The 18,171-nt window shown below is 47.0% G+C and overlaps 1 protein-coding gene across 1 annotated transcript in view; it reads right to left on the bottom strand.

Moving 5' to 3' along the window:
• Positions 1 to 2,023: 2,023 nt before the first annotated feature.
• LOC142557669 (uncharacterized) overlaps positions 2,024 to 18,171 on the bottom strand; it is a 47,010-nt gene continuing 30,862 nt past the window's right edge. Inside the window, exons 3-7 of the mRNA XM_075669682.1 lie at positions 14,186 to 14,372; positions 9,906 to 10,163; positions 8,413 to 8,592; positions 6,768 to 7,083; positions 2,024 to 2,334 (exon numbers count right to left, since the gene is read on the bottom strand). Of these exons, the coding sequence (XP_075525797.1) occupies positions 2,236 to 2,334; positions 6,768 to 7,083; positions 8,413 to 8,592; positions 9,906 to 10,163; positions 14,186 to 14,355 (1,023 nt within the window). The 5' untranslated portion in view covers positions 14,356 to 14,372 and the 3' untranslated portion in view covers positions 2,024 to 2,235. The remainder of the gene's footprint in view (positions 2,335 to 6,767; positions 7,084 to 8,412; positions 8,593 to 9,905; positions 10,164 to 14,185; positions 14,373 to 18,171) is intronic.

Consider the following 18,171-nt stretch of genomic DNA (forward strand, 5'->3'; position numbering starts at 1 on the left):
CCCGCAAGGTGCAGGAACGTTCACGAAAGCGAAAACAGTCATCCACCAGACTGTAGCACGAAGCTACAAAGGAAACCCACACGGAATTTCAGCTTCTCAGTTGAAGAAAAATTCGTCCTGGTTTCGCGGATCAAACTTGGGACCAGCCCTTTCCGGAGCAGTCGCCCTACCATCTGAGCTAACCTGGAGGCCGGGAGATCGCAAAAGCGAGGCCGAATGAATCGTCAACTCGGTGAACGATTTTTCCTTCAACTGTGAAGCTTTCTTTTCTTTTTTGGGAAACCCTTTGCAGCTTCGCACTGCACTCGGGTGGATGACAATTTTCCCTTTCAAGCGGTTCCTGTCTTCGTCACTCGCTGCCCTGACGAATACAAGTCCGCCTTGTCGAAACGTTGGCACCAGCGACGTCTCTTGTTCAACCACGGCCGATCGCTTCGAGCCTCCATCTTCTCATCGTGTTTGGATTTTATCCGCCACTGTATTCACGACCAGCAACTGTACCTTTCTACGATCTGACATAAGCGATCTGACGCGCGATGACTATTCAACAACAACAACAACAAAGAAAAAACTTGACAATTTCTTCTCTTTTTTTCCGGTTCAGTTGTGCATTATTCTAACTTAGAGCAATTAAGGGCCTAACGTTCGTAACTCATTGCAACGTGTCATTATAAGCGCAATAATAAAACACAGCAACCAATACACTGTCAACTACGGATGTGTTTGTCAATGGATGATAAAAGTAAAAAGGTTAATTAGACCAATTATCCGTATACAATGCATTTGCAATGAAAAATGAGCTTGAAGAAAATGAATATGATAATCTACAGAATGATTAGGATTAGAAAACACAAAGTTTAGGCAAATCAATGCACCAATCAGGATGTTGGCTGAATAATGGCGGACCATGCGTGCACCAGCACTTCTCTGAGATACATTAAGTACTAATCTTTACGTCCACGAGTTGTCTCTTGTTTGACGTTCTTTCTAGGCTCCCGTCGGCTTTGTTTTGCGCCGTGGTTGAAGATCTAGCGCGACGGTCGCAGGGGACAACGGTTCATCGCGTGCGCAACAGTCGCACATGACGCAATAAGTAGAGCTAAGGACACGTAGGCCGTTTAGCAAACGACGACCCCTAAGTATACCCGAGAGGATAAGCGTTTCGTGGACTATAAGGGCCAACTGAGCGAGAACTTCACGGATAAATGTATTCACTGCTAAAGAAAAAGAAAAAGAAGCAACTTCGCGTTAGCGACAGTAAGTTGCTCTACAGTAAGTTGCCGAGCGCCGAAGATGAAAATTTTAGCGCTACTGCTATTTGTTTGCCGCTCGACAACTTGTCGTTTTCCCCAAAGTTTATTTATATTAACATTATTTATTTAGTGCAGGGCTAAGTGCTTAGAGGTGCGTACGCCTGATGGCCCATTAAGTGAGATATTGTTAGAGCTGTCCTGCGAAATTAAGAAAAAAAGTGATCCTTTCATCTTTCTATATTCAAGCACAGGCTTTGTTTTTACCCGCATGAGGTCAAACGATATATTATAGTAAAATAAATGCGTGCAAAGTCGAATGAAGGTAGAACACGTGCAAAACATTCAACTGTTCTTATTGGGTAACCTCTGGACATGTGCTCATATTCAGCGAACATCAGCCCAGCAGTGACCACTAAGTAAATTGGTCTAAACGTCTCTGCGTTCTTCAAAGAACCGCAAAGTTATCACGGCATGTTTGTTTGTCTAATTAATACATACACATAGAAATGGGGCTAGAACCTCCGTCTATCCACGTACGCGTCACTTACTGTGTACTGTTTTCGCGCTTTTTCCGCCTTAAAACATTTCTGCATGGCAGCAGTTAATGCTACATACCACTAATACAGGGACAACATCTACTTAACGAAAAAAAAAAGAATTACGCGTGTGCGCTCGTAAGCGGACGCAGTGGCTCTGCAATCGCACTGGAACAGGATTCTCGGTCTGCTAGGAAACTCTGCTGAATATGTGATGTACTGAAAAAAACAACAACGCCAAAAATATATATTCTTTTTTTGAAAAAGTAAAACAAGAAAGTTAACAAGCGGTGCCAACCAGTCGTCGCTTTGAAGTGTGCAACACCACTTTTGGTAGGACACCGAATACAGGCCCATTCAGGTAGAAGTTCGCGATGGGTTTAACCAGTAGGCATTCCTGAAAAATCCCCCCCCGTTCAATTGAGTCCCGTCGGTGAAGTGTAGGCTTAGGTGACGGTGACCCCCAAGATTATGCCGAGAATCACGCCTATCGTGACCACCGCCAGGATGATCCAAAGCACGATGAGGTGACCCTTGCAGCAGACCTACCATGGAAAGAGAAAGACGTAGGATTACTCGCACTTGTCATTCCATTACCCGCAGCGGCGGCGGATTAGTGGCTATGACGATGCGGTGCTACGCACGAGGTCGCGGGTTCGGTTGTCTACTTGGATATATATGCACGTTAAAGATCCCCAGGTAGGCAAAATTAGTCCGGAGTTCCCTCACTACGGCGTGCCTAACAATCATATCATGGTTTTGGCATGCAAGACCCCAGATTTTTATTTTTTTTGTTTTTAAGCGTCATATCTTTAAGACAAGAGGTATAGCACGATGTTGAAGGGCAACACAAGTTCACGTTAGTCTGGTAAAGTACTCTTTGCAGGACTCGATTTTTGCATATTTGGCAGCTTAGTTTGGTTGATTAGCTTGCGTACAACCTCAAAATGGGAGAATGCACAGGCAAAATGCCACAACTTCGCTTGAAGGAAACCTGAGTCTCCGTTGTACATGGGATTCTGTTGAGGGGACAACCATCAATATGCAAAACATACACATTTAACTATACAGCAAAATACTTTGATAGAATGGAAGCATAAGGAAAAATAGTACGAAGCGACATTTTTCAACGATCCATAGAATTCATTAAAAATTAAAAGCATACATCAGATACAAGATATAGCATACGACAGAACGTTAAAATACTAGAAGTAAAACTTCATTATAATGAAGCTTAAGGGGAAGCCAGAACTACTTGGTTATAGCCATCATTGCATGTACTCTACTCTAGATCTCTGAGAATCTCAAGGGGAATTTCACTCACTTCATTATATCCATTATTTCGTTATATTCAGCTTCGTTATTACGAGATTTTACTTTACTCGCACTATAGAGTATCAGAGTAAAAATGACGCTCGTTATCTCACATGCTGCAGTTTCCACGATGAAAATGAACGAGAAAATTTCCCTTCCTGGAATTTCGCACCCGAATCGGCAGCGCAAAGCTCGGCGGCACGTAATTCACTATCCTCATCACCAGCCGCTTTCAACCATCACACTCTCAAAGCTCAAACCTTGTTCCTCGCCTGGTTTGAGCGAAAGATTGCCGTTTTGCTGACAGGCAAGTTATTTAGTGTATATTCTTGGCAGTTAATGAAGCCTGGGTGCGGTGCCTTTTTGGGGTTGCTATGTGTGGGTTCTACCTGAGATTATAGAACACGTCTACAGTACATGTTTATAAACATGTCTAGAATACGGTATGCAGTGAAAACTCCATCACTGGCAGATAAGCAGGGGACCAACAAGAGATGCTTCAGCTGGAAGGCAACGTTCCAACAAGAAGACCTGTCTTGGTCAGTGGCCTGAACAAGGCTACCCTAATAAAAATGACCTGTATACTCCGTAGAATAATCCTACATGATCATCTGGTATGGGATCATATTTGTTTTCATACATGATACCATAAGATCATATAAGGTTATGGATACAGGGCAAATTAGGTAGGTAAACGGGTATTTTCAAGTTTCCCTGGCAAAAGGTGGCTTCAGGCTGAGGCTTCCCTTGTTCTCTTGCTGTTGATCACTTGGAGTGTCCGTCGTCCTGGGGAACGTTTGTCTCCTTTGAAGCACAGTGAGAACATTTGTAGAACTTAAACGATCAAGTTTGGTCCGACTGCATTTCTTTTGGAACCTTGGTTGGACACTCAAAGCCGGCGGGATGTTCTATAAGCTACTGTCAAGTTCCTGTACAAGAGTGGTCTGAATTTGAGACCTTGAACAGACTTCAGTGTTCATGCTCCTAAAAACCACCATTTCTTGTCCTTCCCATAATCACTTTGTCTCGCGATTACCGCTGTTCTGATTCTGCACAAATTTCGCAGGAAGATCGCACTCTATGGCCACGGTTGTTCAATCTACAACTATCTATCGCATCTTGTATGTTCTCATTGGTGTACTTTGAGTGATTGTGCCCCCTGCAACAATGTCTTTAGCGGACGCTGTAGTCACCCGTATAACTAAAGAAAAAAAAAGGACATATTATGCTTGGGACTGTTCATTGCCTGGTTTGTCAAGAAACAAACCCGAAGTTGCATTAGTGCTAGCCGGTCGACATACTATGTGTTGTTTAATATAGTGTAGCTGTGACGTCACCTGGTTGCTTTGGTCTTCTACAGTAATACAAAGCCTGACCCTCGGGATTAGTTTCCGTTACTCGTTGGGGGATGCCATAGAGTTTCTCACTATACACCTAGAGGGAAATCTGGCGCTACCGTCTATGGGAGTTTCTTAAGGGGCGACGTGCCCTCATGGGAATGACGGGATATGTGCCTGCGAGGCTTGTGTTGTAAGAGGCTTCGTCTAAAACTTGGATATGGCTACACAAATAACACGTTCTTAAAGTAAAATATCCATAAAATGGTTCTATTCACGGAAATTGCATCTTTACTTACCTACACTCTTAGGCAAAGTTACACCCTTTGGCTTGCCCCTTCTTCCACACAACAATAATCGTTATCTGCCTTGATGCGTTTCCTTTCTTTAACGCTGCGAGCCCGGTATTTTCCAGTAACGAACGGCACGTGCGTTATCAGCATAGAACAGTTTACACCCTTTGGAGTGCCCCGTCTGATAACGCGCGTGCCGTTCGTTACTGGAAAGTTCCGGGCTGGCAGCGTTAAAGAAAGGAAACGCATCAAGGCAGATAACGATTATTGTTGTGTGGCAGAAGGGGCAAGCCAAAGGGTGTAACTTTGCCTAAGAGTGTACAATGCATGGCGAAGCGAAGAAAAGCAAGAACAGACGACAAACAGTTTCAAAGTGAACGCAAATCTTGTCGTCTGTCCTCCAACTTTAGCGGCCCGCTGATACTTTTTACGTATCATATATAATTGTACTTCCAATAACAAGTTCTTATGATTAAACAAAACATGTTTCTGTGTAATAATAAAGCTAAAACAGTGTTTTACATGCAGTTTTAGTAGAATATGAATCATTGTGACAGACGGAACGGTGCTTGCTTGGCTCTCCGAGAACGATGCCAATGCGAAGTCGCAACATACCGGCATTCCCATGCATACCACAGCGCAGCAGCGCCAGATTTCTCTCTAGGTAACATAGTGAGGAACTCGATGGGGGATGCGATGCGGACATCACGAAGGCCGCAGAGGAATGCAAGTTTGCATTATTTTTTGACAAACCAAGCGTAATGCCAAATGCTATATGAAGCGATCGGAATGAAACAAATAATCTCACTGCCAAGTTTGCGCAAAATCAAAGAAGCTATAAACAAGGAATATTTTTAGATGCTTTCTTTTAAAATATCAATACGCAAGTGATTGTACGTTTAACATAGCTATGAGAATGCCTTGGGGCTTGGGGCTATAATGGTGGGCACGGAGGTTCTATTCTTTTTTTTTGTAATGAGAAAATTATTGCTTAATTTACCTTTCGTTTCAAATATTTTGACGGTACATGTTCAAGAATTTCATTTCATCTGTACTTTCACTGACTTCACTGTCCGTTGGCTGAGATTGTGGTTGAGTTGCTTCTCTCTTTCTGCTTTCATTTTTAATCGCCCACACCCTACACCATTACGCAGGTTAGCAGACCGCAAGTAGTTCCATTTAAGCTCCCCGCCTTTTTTCCCTACTATATAAGAGAAATGATTTTACCATATTGAATGCAACGTAACGAACGCCTTCCACTGTGTTATTTACAACTTCCATTTTTTTTACTGCAGCCCATCTTCCTTCGTGCTTCGATGCCCGTTAGTGAGGGCGTACTGTTTATATATATTTCTTTTATGACTGGGACCATTGCGGTGCTCACATGTTTCTGTATCAGCACTGCAATGTTACTGCATAGCCACCACGGCGGGTCATAAGACAACGTGTTACCGGCGACGACGGCTCGGACAAGAGCCGTTTGTCAAATTAATCACTTTCTCTCTGCTGCGGCACCCACAGGTGGCGCGTATGGAACGCTGCAGAGGGCCAGTGCGGCAGTGCTGCCCAAATTCGTAATAAATTTCACATAGACTATAGATCACAGTTACAGCGTCGGTGTCCCACCATTATCGGACTACTTCATTTTTTAAATTCTTAATTACCAAGCACTTCAAACGAGCGGAATCACCTACCGGCATCAGTTGCAACTATTATAGACCACCACGCATTCCGAATGCCTTCGCTAACTTGTACACTAATTAAATAGTCCGTTGTTTTATATTTTTTGTTCTATTAGTGAATTTCTCAGTAGTAATGAATATTTATGTTTTTTTTCTGTCATAGCTTAAAATAAATAAATAAATAAATAAATAAATAAATAAATAGCACGCATTCATGATGATCTGGCCGCAGAAAGACGACACAAGCAATGGGAGAACACGGGCCTATTCCTTGTTCGTCTTTCTTCGCGCCGTTCATTACGCACACTTTCCAGCTGGCCCAATTCGCGCTGTCCTTTTACCGCGCTCGTACCTGGTCCACCGAGTAGTAGTCCTGTTCCATCTTGGGCTGCTGCAGGACGGGCGTCTTGGAGCGGTACGGGTCCCGCGTGGGGAGAGGCTCAGCGGGGTACACGTACGGCCGGGGCCGCATCATCGGAGGCATCAGGTGCGGAGGGGGCAGGAACGGCGGCGGGCCCATGGGGGGCAGGGGCGGACCGCCCACCGGGGGCAGCACGGGGGGAAGAGGCGGGGGCACGTTGAGCACGCTCATGGAGCCGTGCATCGACTTGCGGTCCAGCGCCGTCAGCGGGTAGAACCCGGGCCGCACGTCGAACATGGAGCCGAACCTGCGTCGAATCAACGTCGAATGCGGAGATCACTTTCGAGAGACGTTCGCTACAGGTTCCACGCAGACCTTAGCACCTAGTCTAGCATGTACTATACGAGTAGAATTCTCGGAAAAAATTTTGAAGTTGTTCTTGTTCTGCGCACGCTGGATACGAAAATATTCATAGGATCCCACGCATATGTGGGTATCGATGTTAAGCGAAGCTTTCCTTCATGTTTGCGCAAATAATGAACCAAATTACGGTTATTACGTAAGCTTGTTACGCACTTTAAAGATATAAACGTTTGCGAAAATCGACGTAACTGTAATAGATGCTTATACATATTTAACGTTAATGACGGAAATGAACTGCAGTGTTTGGGACATATAACGCAGGAATGCAAATGTTTCGAGGTGGGTGTGGCGTCCGTTTCAGTGCGGCCACGAATGCACCTTAAATTTATTAAACAGGACAAACGTGTCCGTTGGTCTATTGGACTGGAAATCCCCAACTGCCGCTCACAAATCACAGTTTCTTCAATTTACACATCGCCAGAAATGTCGCCGTTCGTAATTTCCGATGCAGGTTTACCAGACTCCATTTCACAAGTCCGCATAGGCGTCGTGTCACGAGAGGAGGCGATGCGCCGAACACGTACGTGTCTCGCGTCACCTCAACTCTGTTTCTTCTCGCTCTTGACGTTGTTGTTGAGATGGCACAATGGCAAGAAGCGGTGGTAAGAAGTCTGAAAATCCGAGACGACTCAACGTGTCGATCCCTCTGGCGAACGCACGGCCAATCACACGACCGGTTCTCGATGTCTACTGCAGCGATAACTTTAGATCTAGAGTGTCAGCTGACGGAGATGCACACGGAAGACAAATTCCACGAATGCCCTATAACCGCCGCTTTCCCAGTTTCCGTAGGTCAAAGGTTAGCCTCCGGTAAATACCGACGGCATCTTCCCCTCGTGATCTCTGCTCTGCTAACACTTTCAAGGCAGATACCCTACTGAGATTTCACCACCTACAATTACTGGCACTCACGTCTTAATGTGACATTCTGCTGCGTCGATTCGTGGAAAACACAGCTACGAATTGTAAACGGCGGGTACCTTCGACCGTTGATTTTAGGCATAAAATGAAGTATTTTAACCCGAAAGTGCACGCGGTCCGCTGTACTTGTGTCTCGATCATTGGCACATGTTCGGGCTCGCCTGGATATAGGGTTCCTCAGGTCCGAGATGACGTGCTCAAACCACGTTTATCCTAAACATTTGTTCCTCGGTTTTTCGCAGACATTTCAACCCGAAGATGCGTTCGCCAAAGCTCGCGAACGTGAGCTCACCTCCTCATGGACGCCTGAGCCGACATGGGTGGGGGTGGTGGCATGCCCTGCTGCGGAGTGGCCGGAGGTGGCGGGTGTCCGTGCCCCGGCGGGTAGAAGGCGGCCGGGCCGTGGCCGTGAACGGGGCACGGTTCGCCGTCCCACGTGGCCAGGGCCAGGGCCGGGACGCTGCGCGTGGACCTGCAGACGCGCGCACACAAGGTTTGGTGCTTCGATGTTTGCTGAGAACATAAGGATTTCTAGTTCCGTGGAGGTGGCCGGCATGCAGGGTCAGTGGGGAGGTCAGAGCGGGAAAGTGTACGGGACCATAACAAAATGTGCGTGATGAGCATCACATAGAACTATACAATTCATTCATGTACCTAGGTCTGCCGCATCTATTCATTCTCGTGGAGTCAGAACGTCCGTTAAAGTCGCATGGACGATAATAACAGTCGCCGGCTGGGTCACAGAGTTTTGGTAAACGCGCTGCATGCGCAAACTAACCGTTCCTTACGTTTCTGGTAAAATCGCGTTTCGTTGCGAAACAAGGAGATAAACATTTACCGTCATGTTGGTGGGTGTACCATCGTGCGTAACATGTGCCATCGCGCGTGGTGCTGCATCCTGGATATACGTCAAGTTGGGATATTCAAAATGCATTTCTCGGGTGCTTATACGCGTATATCACGCAACTGTTTACGGTTTAGATCAAATTGCTGTCAAATTTCTCAAAGAATAACGGCAAGATTATAACTGAACCACTCCCACACGGTTCCACATGCATTTGACTTTATATACGCGGCGAATATATTGTTATGAGTCACTTATCCAGCGGACGAAGAGACAACTTGCAGCGCAGTGCAGCAGACGAATGAGAGGAAGAGGACTGGTGTGTGCCGGTCCGCCATTTTTGTTGTGACCACAGCCGCTGTCCCAGTATAAATAGTGTACGTAATTCTTTTTTACATCTCCCCATAGCGTCCTTGGTAATTACGTGAGTGCTTCCGAGATAACGTTGAAAAGGATTCAAGGCAGAGAGAGAGAGAGAGAGAGAGAGAGAGGAAAGGGAAAGGCAGGTAGTTTAAGCAGAGGGGAGTTTCGGCTTGCTACCTTACGCTGGGGAAAGAGGGGAGGGGGAAGTAAAGTGACAGGAAAGTAGAGAGAGAAAGAGAGAGGAATAAAGGGAGCACGGATGCACAATCACAGTCGGTCATTGTCGCCGCATACTATCACCGCACAGCGCAGGAACACTTGTGGCACTATAATCGTCAGCTGAAGCCACAGCCGCTTGTCCCAGTCTGTCGTCCTTAAGAAGTGCAACAGTGTCCTCGTCGCCCTTTGCTGCGTCGGCTCGTGATGTCGGCATTCGAAAACAATTTCCTCTGTTAAAGGTCTTTGATAAAAGCGCGTTTTAGGATTCAAGGCAATGAGCAATGTAATGTACCAGTGGTCTCTGGAGTCTGTATGGAGGCCCACTCGCATGCTTTCAAACGTAGAGTGCATACGCTCACCTGAGCGTTCCGCGGAAGTCGTGGCTGCCGACCGGCGCCCAGTGCTTGTTGGCATGCCCTGCTCCTCCTCCGGGTCTCCGCACCAGCGAGCGCGCCATCTCCTCGCGGTCGTCCGACGAGCTGCTGGTCTCGTCCGACGGCGACGACGGACGCCGCGGTGCCTGGTGGTGGTGCTGGTGGATGTGCTGTTGCTGCTGTTGCTGCTGCTGCAGCAGCTGCTGCTGATGGTGGTGGTGGCTGTGCTGCTGGTTATGCCGGCTGAACCGCAAGAAACGCGACAGCGTGAACATTCACTAAAACAAGACGACTACTGTTCGATGGCCTCTTTCCGGCATACAAGGGGGCCAAGGCATGACATGCTGAATGTTGGAATGATCAACAATTGGCGATCAAAGAATGTTTCAGGCTGGAGCTAACCTATCGACAAGGGGAATTGTATCGTACAAGTCTTGCTGTCACTCTTTCTCTCCATAGACTACGTAGAGCCGCTCTTTCCGAACACGAAACCGCACGAGTGGCCTAGGATAATGCAGGCATACTATCGTTTCTCTTTCGAGAACAAATTCTGTGATTTTACGTGCCAAAACCACGATCCGATTACGAGGCACGCCGTAGTGGAGGACTGCGGATTGAGTTTGACCACCTCGGGTTCTTTAACGTGCGCCTAAATGCAAGTACGCGAGCGTCTTTGCATTTGGCCTTTAACAAAATGTGGCCGTCACTGCCGGGATCGAACCAGTGACCTCGAGCTCAACGTCGCCACGCCACAGCCGCTGGGCCCGCGGCGGGCGCTTCTCATTCTATCGCCCTCAATAAAGACACGGGCGCCCTCTCTGCTACACGTATAGACCATTTTACGGAAACGTTGGAAATGCCGATATCATGGGCTGGCTTTTTATAACTGTAACGACCAATGCACAGTACTATACGGTCATTTCGCACGCCCAAAGATTGCTGTATACGGACACGTTCGGCGTTGCATGACCGTGTTCACTTTACGTCACTGCGCGTAAGATTGAGGTATCGTTGGTATATATCAGCTGCCCAATATGGCGACACCCATTAAACGGAAATGGAACCGCCTACAGAGTATTAGTCCAGGTAACATCGCTGTATGCCACAAACTGCGCCATTTCAAAGTTCTGTAACGGCCGGCGGGAATGGCGTGTGGTTTCATCGCTTCCGGGCGCATGGAGTGTCCGCAGGAAGCTGCGCCTTGTTACTGGCCCCGGAGGCATAGCCGTCGCTCGCCCAATAAAGGGACAAGGAAGACTTCCGACTTGTAAGAAAAAGACCGGAATCGAGTCGGAGTTTCTTTAATTTCCGGCTTCCTTGGTCGCTCAGCGCGATAACTTTCGACACGGCGTAGCCGTGTACGGCAGAGCTCCGCGTCAACGGCAGGCATCATTGAAAGTGCCCACGAAGCGAGTTCTGCGGACGCTGCGCCATTCGCAAGAACAAGGCATACTCGTGGTGAACCGCAGGGCACCAAAGCATTGATCGCTCGCTAGGACTAACCTAGCTTCTTCTTTTTTAAGCAAACTTTTTGTGCGCAAAACAAACGGGAACAAAGAAAAGGAGCAACACAAGGACGAGCGCTTTCCAGCAACTGGTTTTACTTTCGAAGAACCACCTGCTTAAATACCCTCAGATCTGCGCGATCCAGTGAAACAAATCCAGTTGTCAGAAAGCGCTCGTCCTTGCGTTGCTCTTTTTCTGTGTTCCTGTTTGTTTTGCACACAAAAAGTTTGTTTAAAAATGAATTTGTTGCAACTAGGCCGACTCGCAGTTATGCTAGCTTCTTCCTCTATGAGAACAATGTCCTTGCAGAAGGATTGTGTCATTCAGTGCAGCTCGCATGGTGTTTTTCCGCTCAGCAATTTTACCAGAGAAGATCTCATCCGGCAACATACGCCGACGTTCTTCCAAACCCTTTCACGGCAACTTGCTGCTAATGTGGGCTTCGTTTGTTTGTTTGTTGCTATCTTAATTTGTTTTATTTTGCTTACTTTCTGTTCATCTTCACGTCAACTGAAGCGCTTCGTCTGAAGTAGCAAGCCCTGTATGTCGCACGACTGATAAATTCAACTCCCATTCAGCTTTTATTTTGTCTCGAACTATAATATGCAATAATCAACAACGCAACGTCGTACAGAAGTGTACTTGTTACCAACGTTTACAACCATTAACAAACCGATAAATCAATAAACAATGTAAAAGGGTTGAGTTCTCTGTTCGCTTGGTCATTGATACTGCAAAACAACAATATGTAAAAAATTAAATTACGAGGTTTTACGTGCCAGAAACAGCGGTATGATTATTAGGCGCGCCGTAGTGGGGGACTCCGGAACAATTTCGACCACCTGGGGTTCCTTAACGGTCACCGAATGCGCGGCACACGGGGGTTCTTGCGTTTCACCCCATCGAAATACGGCCACCGCGGCCGGGATTTCATCCTGCGCCCCCAGGTTTAGCAGCGTAACGCCATATATATCCGCTAAGCCACCACGGCGGGTAACAAAAATTGCTACTGCAGCTGTTAGGAAATTTTAATAAGAGGCGACTGAATTCAAGGATACGCTATTCACCGTGTACATTCAAATGAGCGCAAGAAAAAAAATTCGAAGGAACTGCAGAAAAGAACTCAAGCGAAGTTAGGCTTCTTAAGAACACTAGGTCGCCTTGGCTGCGCAATCTCCAAGTATCCCTATTCGCTCGATATCTGTCGCCGACGCGCACCATTTGCGAACTCTCGGTATGCGCGACGCCCCAGTTCTGGTGCACCCTGGCTTTATTAGCGGCCCCTTCTAGGCAGGATGGGTGGACTGCGCGCCAGGCTGGAAAACAATAGGAACGCCGCTTACTGATCCGATTGCGCGCCCGCTCGAGCTATCTTCTTAAGCGGCCAAGGGGATCGCCTTGGCGCCGGAGATTTGCAAGGCACGCGAGACCTTTGTGTCAGGTCGGCGAGCTTGGCGGCGCGCTTGAAAGAGAGGGCGAGGGGGAAGAGAGAGAGAGGGGGTGTAATGACGGGATGGGGCGCAGTGTTCTGGCGGAGCAGCATTCCTCGGTGTTGCATTATACTCCCGTATCCGCAGGGTTGCAAGGCGAGGTTGAGCGACGCAAACAAAGGAAGGGGAGCCCGTGCCGGACGCAGGAGCCACGTGATAATGACGGAGCCGCATCTCACGAGCACGCTCTTCCGGGAAACAATGCGGCGAATGGAACATCTGGTCGCAGGGGCACGTGTCGTTCTTGGGCACGTTTCTTGGGCAGCCCTCCTTGCTATATGATGCTAGTTTCTATGGGCAGCACAAACCTGCCTGCCATAAGATATATAAATATCGTCACTGCGCTGTTCAAGGGTGCGTTTGGGTCGCCATTATGGCCAATGATATTACGATGACACAATTTTCCCCTTGAGGCGCATTTATACAGTTATGTTTTGGTACGACTGCCCTGTTTATGTGCTCTCGCTTGCCTACCGTGGTGGTCTTTTAACATCTGCATTATCCCTGTCCTTTGCCATGTGATATGCCTCGGTGAGCACTGCAACGCGAATCAACTGTCCGCCAACGTCCTGTAAGCGCAAGTACGCGCGATACAACGCTACTCCAAGCTTCATCTTCCTTTTGTCGTTAGCGTCACCTATCATGCTCTTTATTTCATCGGGCCAATATTGTTAGGGCAGTGACAATTAATGGCCCAATGTAGGCCCAGTGCTGCCAATCAGAATACATTTTTTCGCGCAAGGGCAGTGGTTCGCTCTTCCAGGCCACGTGGCTGGCAATAATCAACCATCTTACCTGCAGCTTTAACAATGTCGAGTGTAAAGTGTCATGTACTACCACATGTTATCCAGAAAATGCAGCTGGACCTGCAACAGTGGACAGCCGTCGTTACATGTCGACAACGTTGTCTCCTTGTGAATGTTGTCACGGCAATGCTCTTAACATTGGTTAATATGCGTCATATACCTGAAACAATGGTTGTCGGCTTTCTGCTAGTGTTTACAACCCTTATTCGCAAAGTTGTGCAGAGTTCTTAGGATATGACACTGTTCTTAGCCAGGCTTTCATTTTTGCTTTGCTCTCAGCTGTGATCTCGACATAGCGGTCTCCACAGCACGAACACTTCCCATTTTGTCGCAGCTAATGACGACAGTTTAGTAAGCGTTGCACAGGGACAGCCAGTTTCTTGGCTACTACAGTTACTGCAGAGCGAACGCGCATTGCATATTGCTACCGGTGTGCCCTTCAGTCGGTATGGAGGGTGCATACCTGGGCGGCCTGTTGTAGCTGTTCTGCCAGGCGGCCTGATGGTGTCCGTTGCTCAGAACTGCTCCGTTGGGCTGGCGGCGTCCATTGGACGAGGACTGGTGACCGTCCTCATGCGAGGAGCGCTGCTGCTGCTGCTGCTGCTGCTGCGAACGCCGCGGCTCAGACAACATCCCAGGGCCAGGGTCACCTGCGGTCAAGCATAGAATGAAGTCTGGATTAAGTTCAATGCAGTTTCGCTTTGCCTATTCGGCACACTTGCTCGTTTTACACTCATTAGGAACAAAGAAAAAAAGAACGTGTCAAAGAAAGAAGAAACCAAGAAAACTACAGACTAAAGATGCTTGTCTGCACCTGACTAGGTCTCTGACCCCGATATTTTGTTCACTCGAGCAACAACGGTTACATCGTAGTATTATGTAATTACAGACAAGAAAAATCCAAATAAAACATAATTGTCACACACCATAGCGAAATCCACTTAACTATCTAGACAAGAAGTAAACAAACAAACAAACAAACAAACAAACAAACAAACAAACAAACAAACAAACAAACAAACAAACTCATTCTTCTATTCACCAGGAGGCAAAAAGAGTTGAAACACGACGTTAAAAAGACGTCGCACAACTGAACAAAATTCTATTGGCAATTTAGCAAAGAGCACCCGCTACCTGTTGTGGCGCAAGCTCTACAGAAAAGTGAAATATATACTAATATTCACCGAGTCATATTTTGTACAACCTAAGCAAGACCTATAAGCATGCGCGGTAGTTTGTTTCAAGGCTTGGAAATCACAGCGCTATAGGTGACGACGCGGACGAGAGCAATGACGGGCATAGGAAGAGCTAGTTTTTGACTGGAAAAAACGGCAATAACGAGTAGCCCACATGTACCCTTGCGTAACTACAGAAGGGCAACAACCCGCCGCGTTGGCTCCGAGCACGAGGCCGTGGGTTCGATCCCTGGTTGCGGCCGCCGCATTCCGATGGGGCACAATGCAAGAGCGCTCGTGTACTGGTGTTTCAACTGCGCGATGAAAAGGCCCAGGTGGTGAAAATAAACCCAGAGCCCTCCAAGACGTCCTCCCTCATAGCTAACTATGCAGTTCCAGGACGTTGAACAGCATACTTTCATTTCTAATAGAACCGAAACAAAAAAATAAATGGCAACAAAGCGCCTGCGCCACTATCTAATGCTGTTTTGGGACGGAGCGAGAGAGTTGGTAGACCTTTATGCAGCGCTTACGTACGAATGAATATGGGGCAAACCTGCACCACTGCACTTGCGTTCTGTTTACTGTGGTGAATTTCTGTTTACTGTTTACTGAAGTGGATACGCTGTGCGCACTCATCGAGTACAGTTCTTAAATTTCAATGCTTGCCGCAATGTAATTAGTTATATGAACACAATTAGCAATATTTTAGTAGTTATTCTTACATACATGTCAATTTATATATACATTACTGCGAATATTATATGTGCATATTAATATATATATCATAAGAAGCCATTATAAGAAGCTTTTTATGATATGACATAAAAATCGGGCCCCTCGGTTAAACCCCTTTCTTCTCGTTTATATATATATATATATATATATATATATATATATATATATATATATATATATATATATATATATATATATATATATATATATATATATATATATATATATATATATATATATACCGGCACAAGCTGAACGCGTCAACATCACGTGCACGCAACGCATGATGTTATGCACTGCGGTAATGCGCACGACGATTAGGCGCGAGAAGGTGCTTTGGCTCACGACAAAGTGATTCAGACATGTCCGTGCACGTGGACGTAAGCGCGCAGTGCTAACACTGGAGCGACTCTGCACCTGCTGGCGACACCTAAATGTAAAGAGAGAAAAAGAAAAACGAGAGTGGCGCTGCCATTATCATAAGCGAGTTCGCAGCCACCTTTTCTTTTTTCTCACTTTTTGTGCGCATATTCCCATGCACAAAGATAGCCGATACGTCGGCGGAAGCGAACTATTAGCAGCGAGCCCCTCGACAGCCCAGCGGTACTGCCTCGGCAGGTGTGACCACGTGAGCGCATTGCGCTTGCCCGGCGATTACGGGCGGCTCCGCTTCAAACGCGTGCTCAGAAGCTTTCGCCGCAACTTTCTCGGTCTCTTTGCTTTCTTCTCGTTGTTTATTGCGTCACGCGAATCCGTGACGAAAGTCGTGCGGCACATTCGAGCAACGAAGAAAGTTGGCGACTTCCGTGCGACACGGCTTTTGTTTCGCGCTAAACCGCGCACGGCGACTCTTCCGCAATGAAGGCGCGTGCAGCGGCGAAGCACCGGCGCCCGCGCGCTGGCAATGCCGCCGCGGCCGAGCAGAGCCCCGGTCGCGGTGCGTCATGTAGCCTACGTGCGTGGTGGCAGTGATTCAGTGTTGGCGCGTGTGTGACCAATCGGTGCAGGGTGACGCGCTGCGTTCACTCTAGGTTCAAGCTGGCGCTCCTGCGGTCGATTTGGCAACGAAGCTGCTGAGGGGAATTTCGAAACGGTGTGTGTTTGGACCTACCGTCTATTTGGTGCGTGAAGGACTTTTTGCACGAACGTATAGAGAGAGAAATAGAGACAGAAGAAAGCGGAGAGGCAGGGAGGCTAACCGGATGGGCACATCCGGTTTGCTACCCTACGCTGGGGAGAGAGGTGAGGGGGAGGCAAAGTGATAGCAAGGTAGAGATAAAGAAAGAAAGGAGCATCCACATACAATCACAGTCAAATACTGCCACCGCATACCGTCACCACACAGCACAGTAGCACTTGCAGCACTATAACCATCTGTTCAGGCTACAACCGCTCGTATAAGGACTACAAAATATACAGTATATACCGTTAGGGTAGCTGCAACGACAGGTGTCAGTGAGCTCGCCGTTGTGATGTCGTTATCTTTATTGGTTTCATTTCACTTTATTGTTAATTTATTCATTTTGGCATTGTTATTGTAAATAATAATAATAATAATAATAATAATAATAATAATAATAATAATAATAATAATAATAATAATAATAATAATAATAATAATAATAATAATAATAATAATAATAATAATAATAATAATAATAATAATAATAATAATAATAATATTAATTTGCTGAATAAAATAGAGAAATGAAGTAGACGAGGTGCTCTTTACCTCAATCTCTTCAGGGCAACCCATGTTAAGTGAACAGAACACAACAGGAAGCTGACGTAGGCCTACGCGCTGCGGCGTGCTCGGCATCAAAATTGTATCAGCAATTCAGCCTGCGTCCGAGCCCGCTATTCGTTTTGAAAGGTAACTATGGATCGTTATAATATAAAAGCGGCCTCGCGCATACCTTACTCGAATGTAGACAACAGATTCATTGCGCGGTTTCTTACCAGCCACAGCAGAAGCGACTTCTCGACATTTCGGGCGCAGACTTCCCTTCACGGAAACTATTACGTTATCGCCCGAAATGGCTCAACACTGGAGAGCACACGTCTAATGAGTCGGCGTATACGTTAGAGCCATCTGGTACTATACCGCTACAGGTGCGCCGTTCAGCGGCTGTGTTCTCTACCGAAATAACAAACGGTATACCTGATGTCCGGAATTACTTGGCTAAGGGCGTTCGCTCTCGTGCAACCGAGTTGTCTGGCGAGTTGACCTCTGAACGCAAACTGTAGGGCTTATATACACGCAGGTGCTCGCACGCGGGAGCTTTGTGGCGCCTGGAGGTCTAGCTGCAGTGGTATAGGTGGTTTGCCTGCGTAGCGTTTCTACGCGGACTGGGCTGACGCCTTCGGAGCGCCTTTGCCGGCGAAGTCCGCCGCACTTCTCTTATCAATCGAGATGCATCGAAGTGTAGTTTTCTGTGGATAATACACATTCCAAAGTCATATAATTGAGAACCGATTCGTGGCTACTTTCACAGTTCCTATGGCAGTCGGCGGCCGCAGTTTCTGTGGTACCTAA

Source organism: Dermacentor variabilis, chromosome 9, assembly GCF_050947875.1.
Source record: "Dermacentor variabilis isolate Ectoservices chromosome 9, ASM5094787v1, whole genome shotgun sequence".
In the NCBI taxonomy this organism is placed as follows: domain Eukaryota; kingdom Metazoa; phylum Arthropoda; class Arachnida; order Ixodida; family Ixodidae; genus Dermacentor; species Dermacentor variabilis.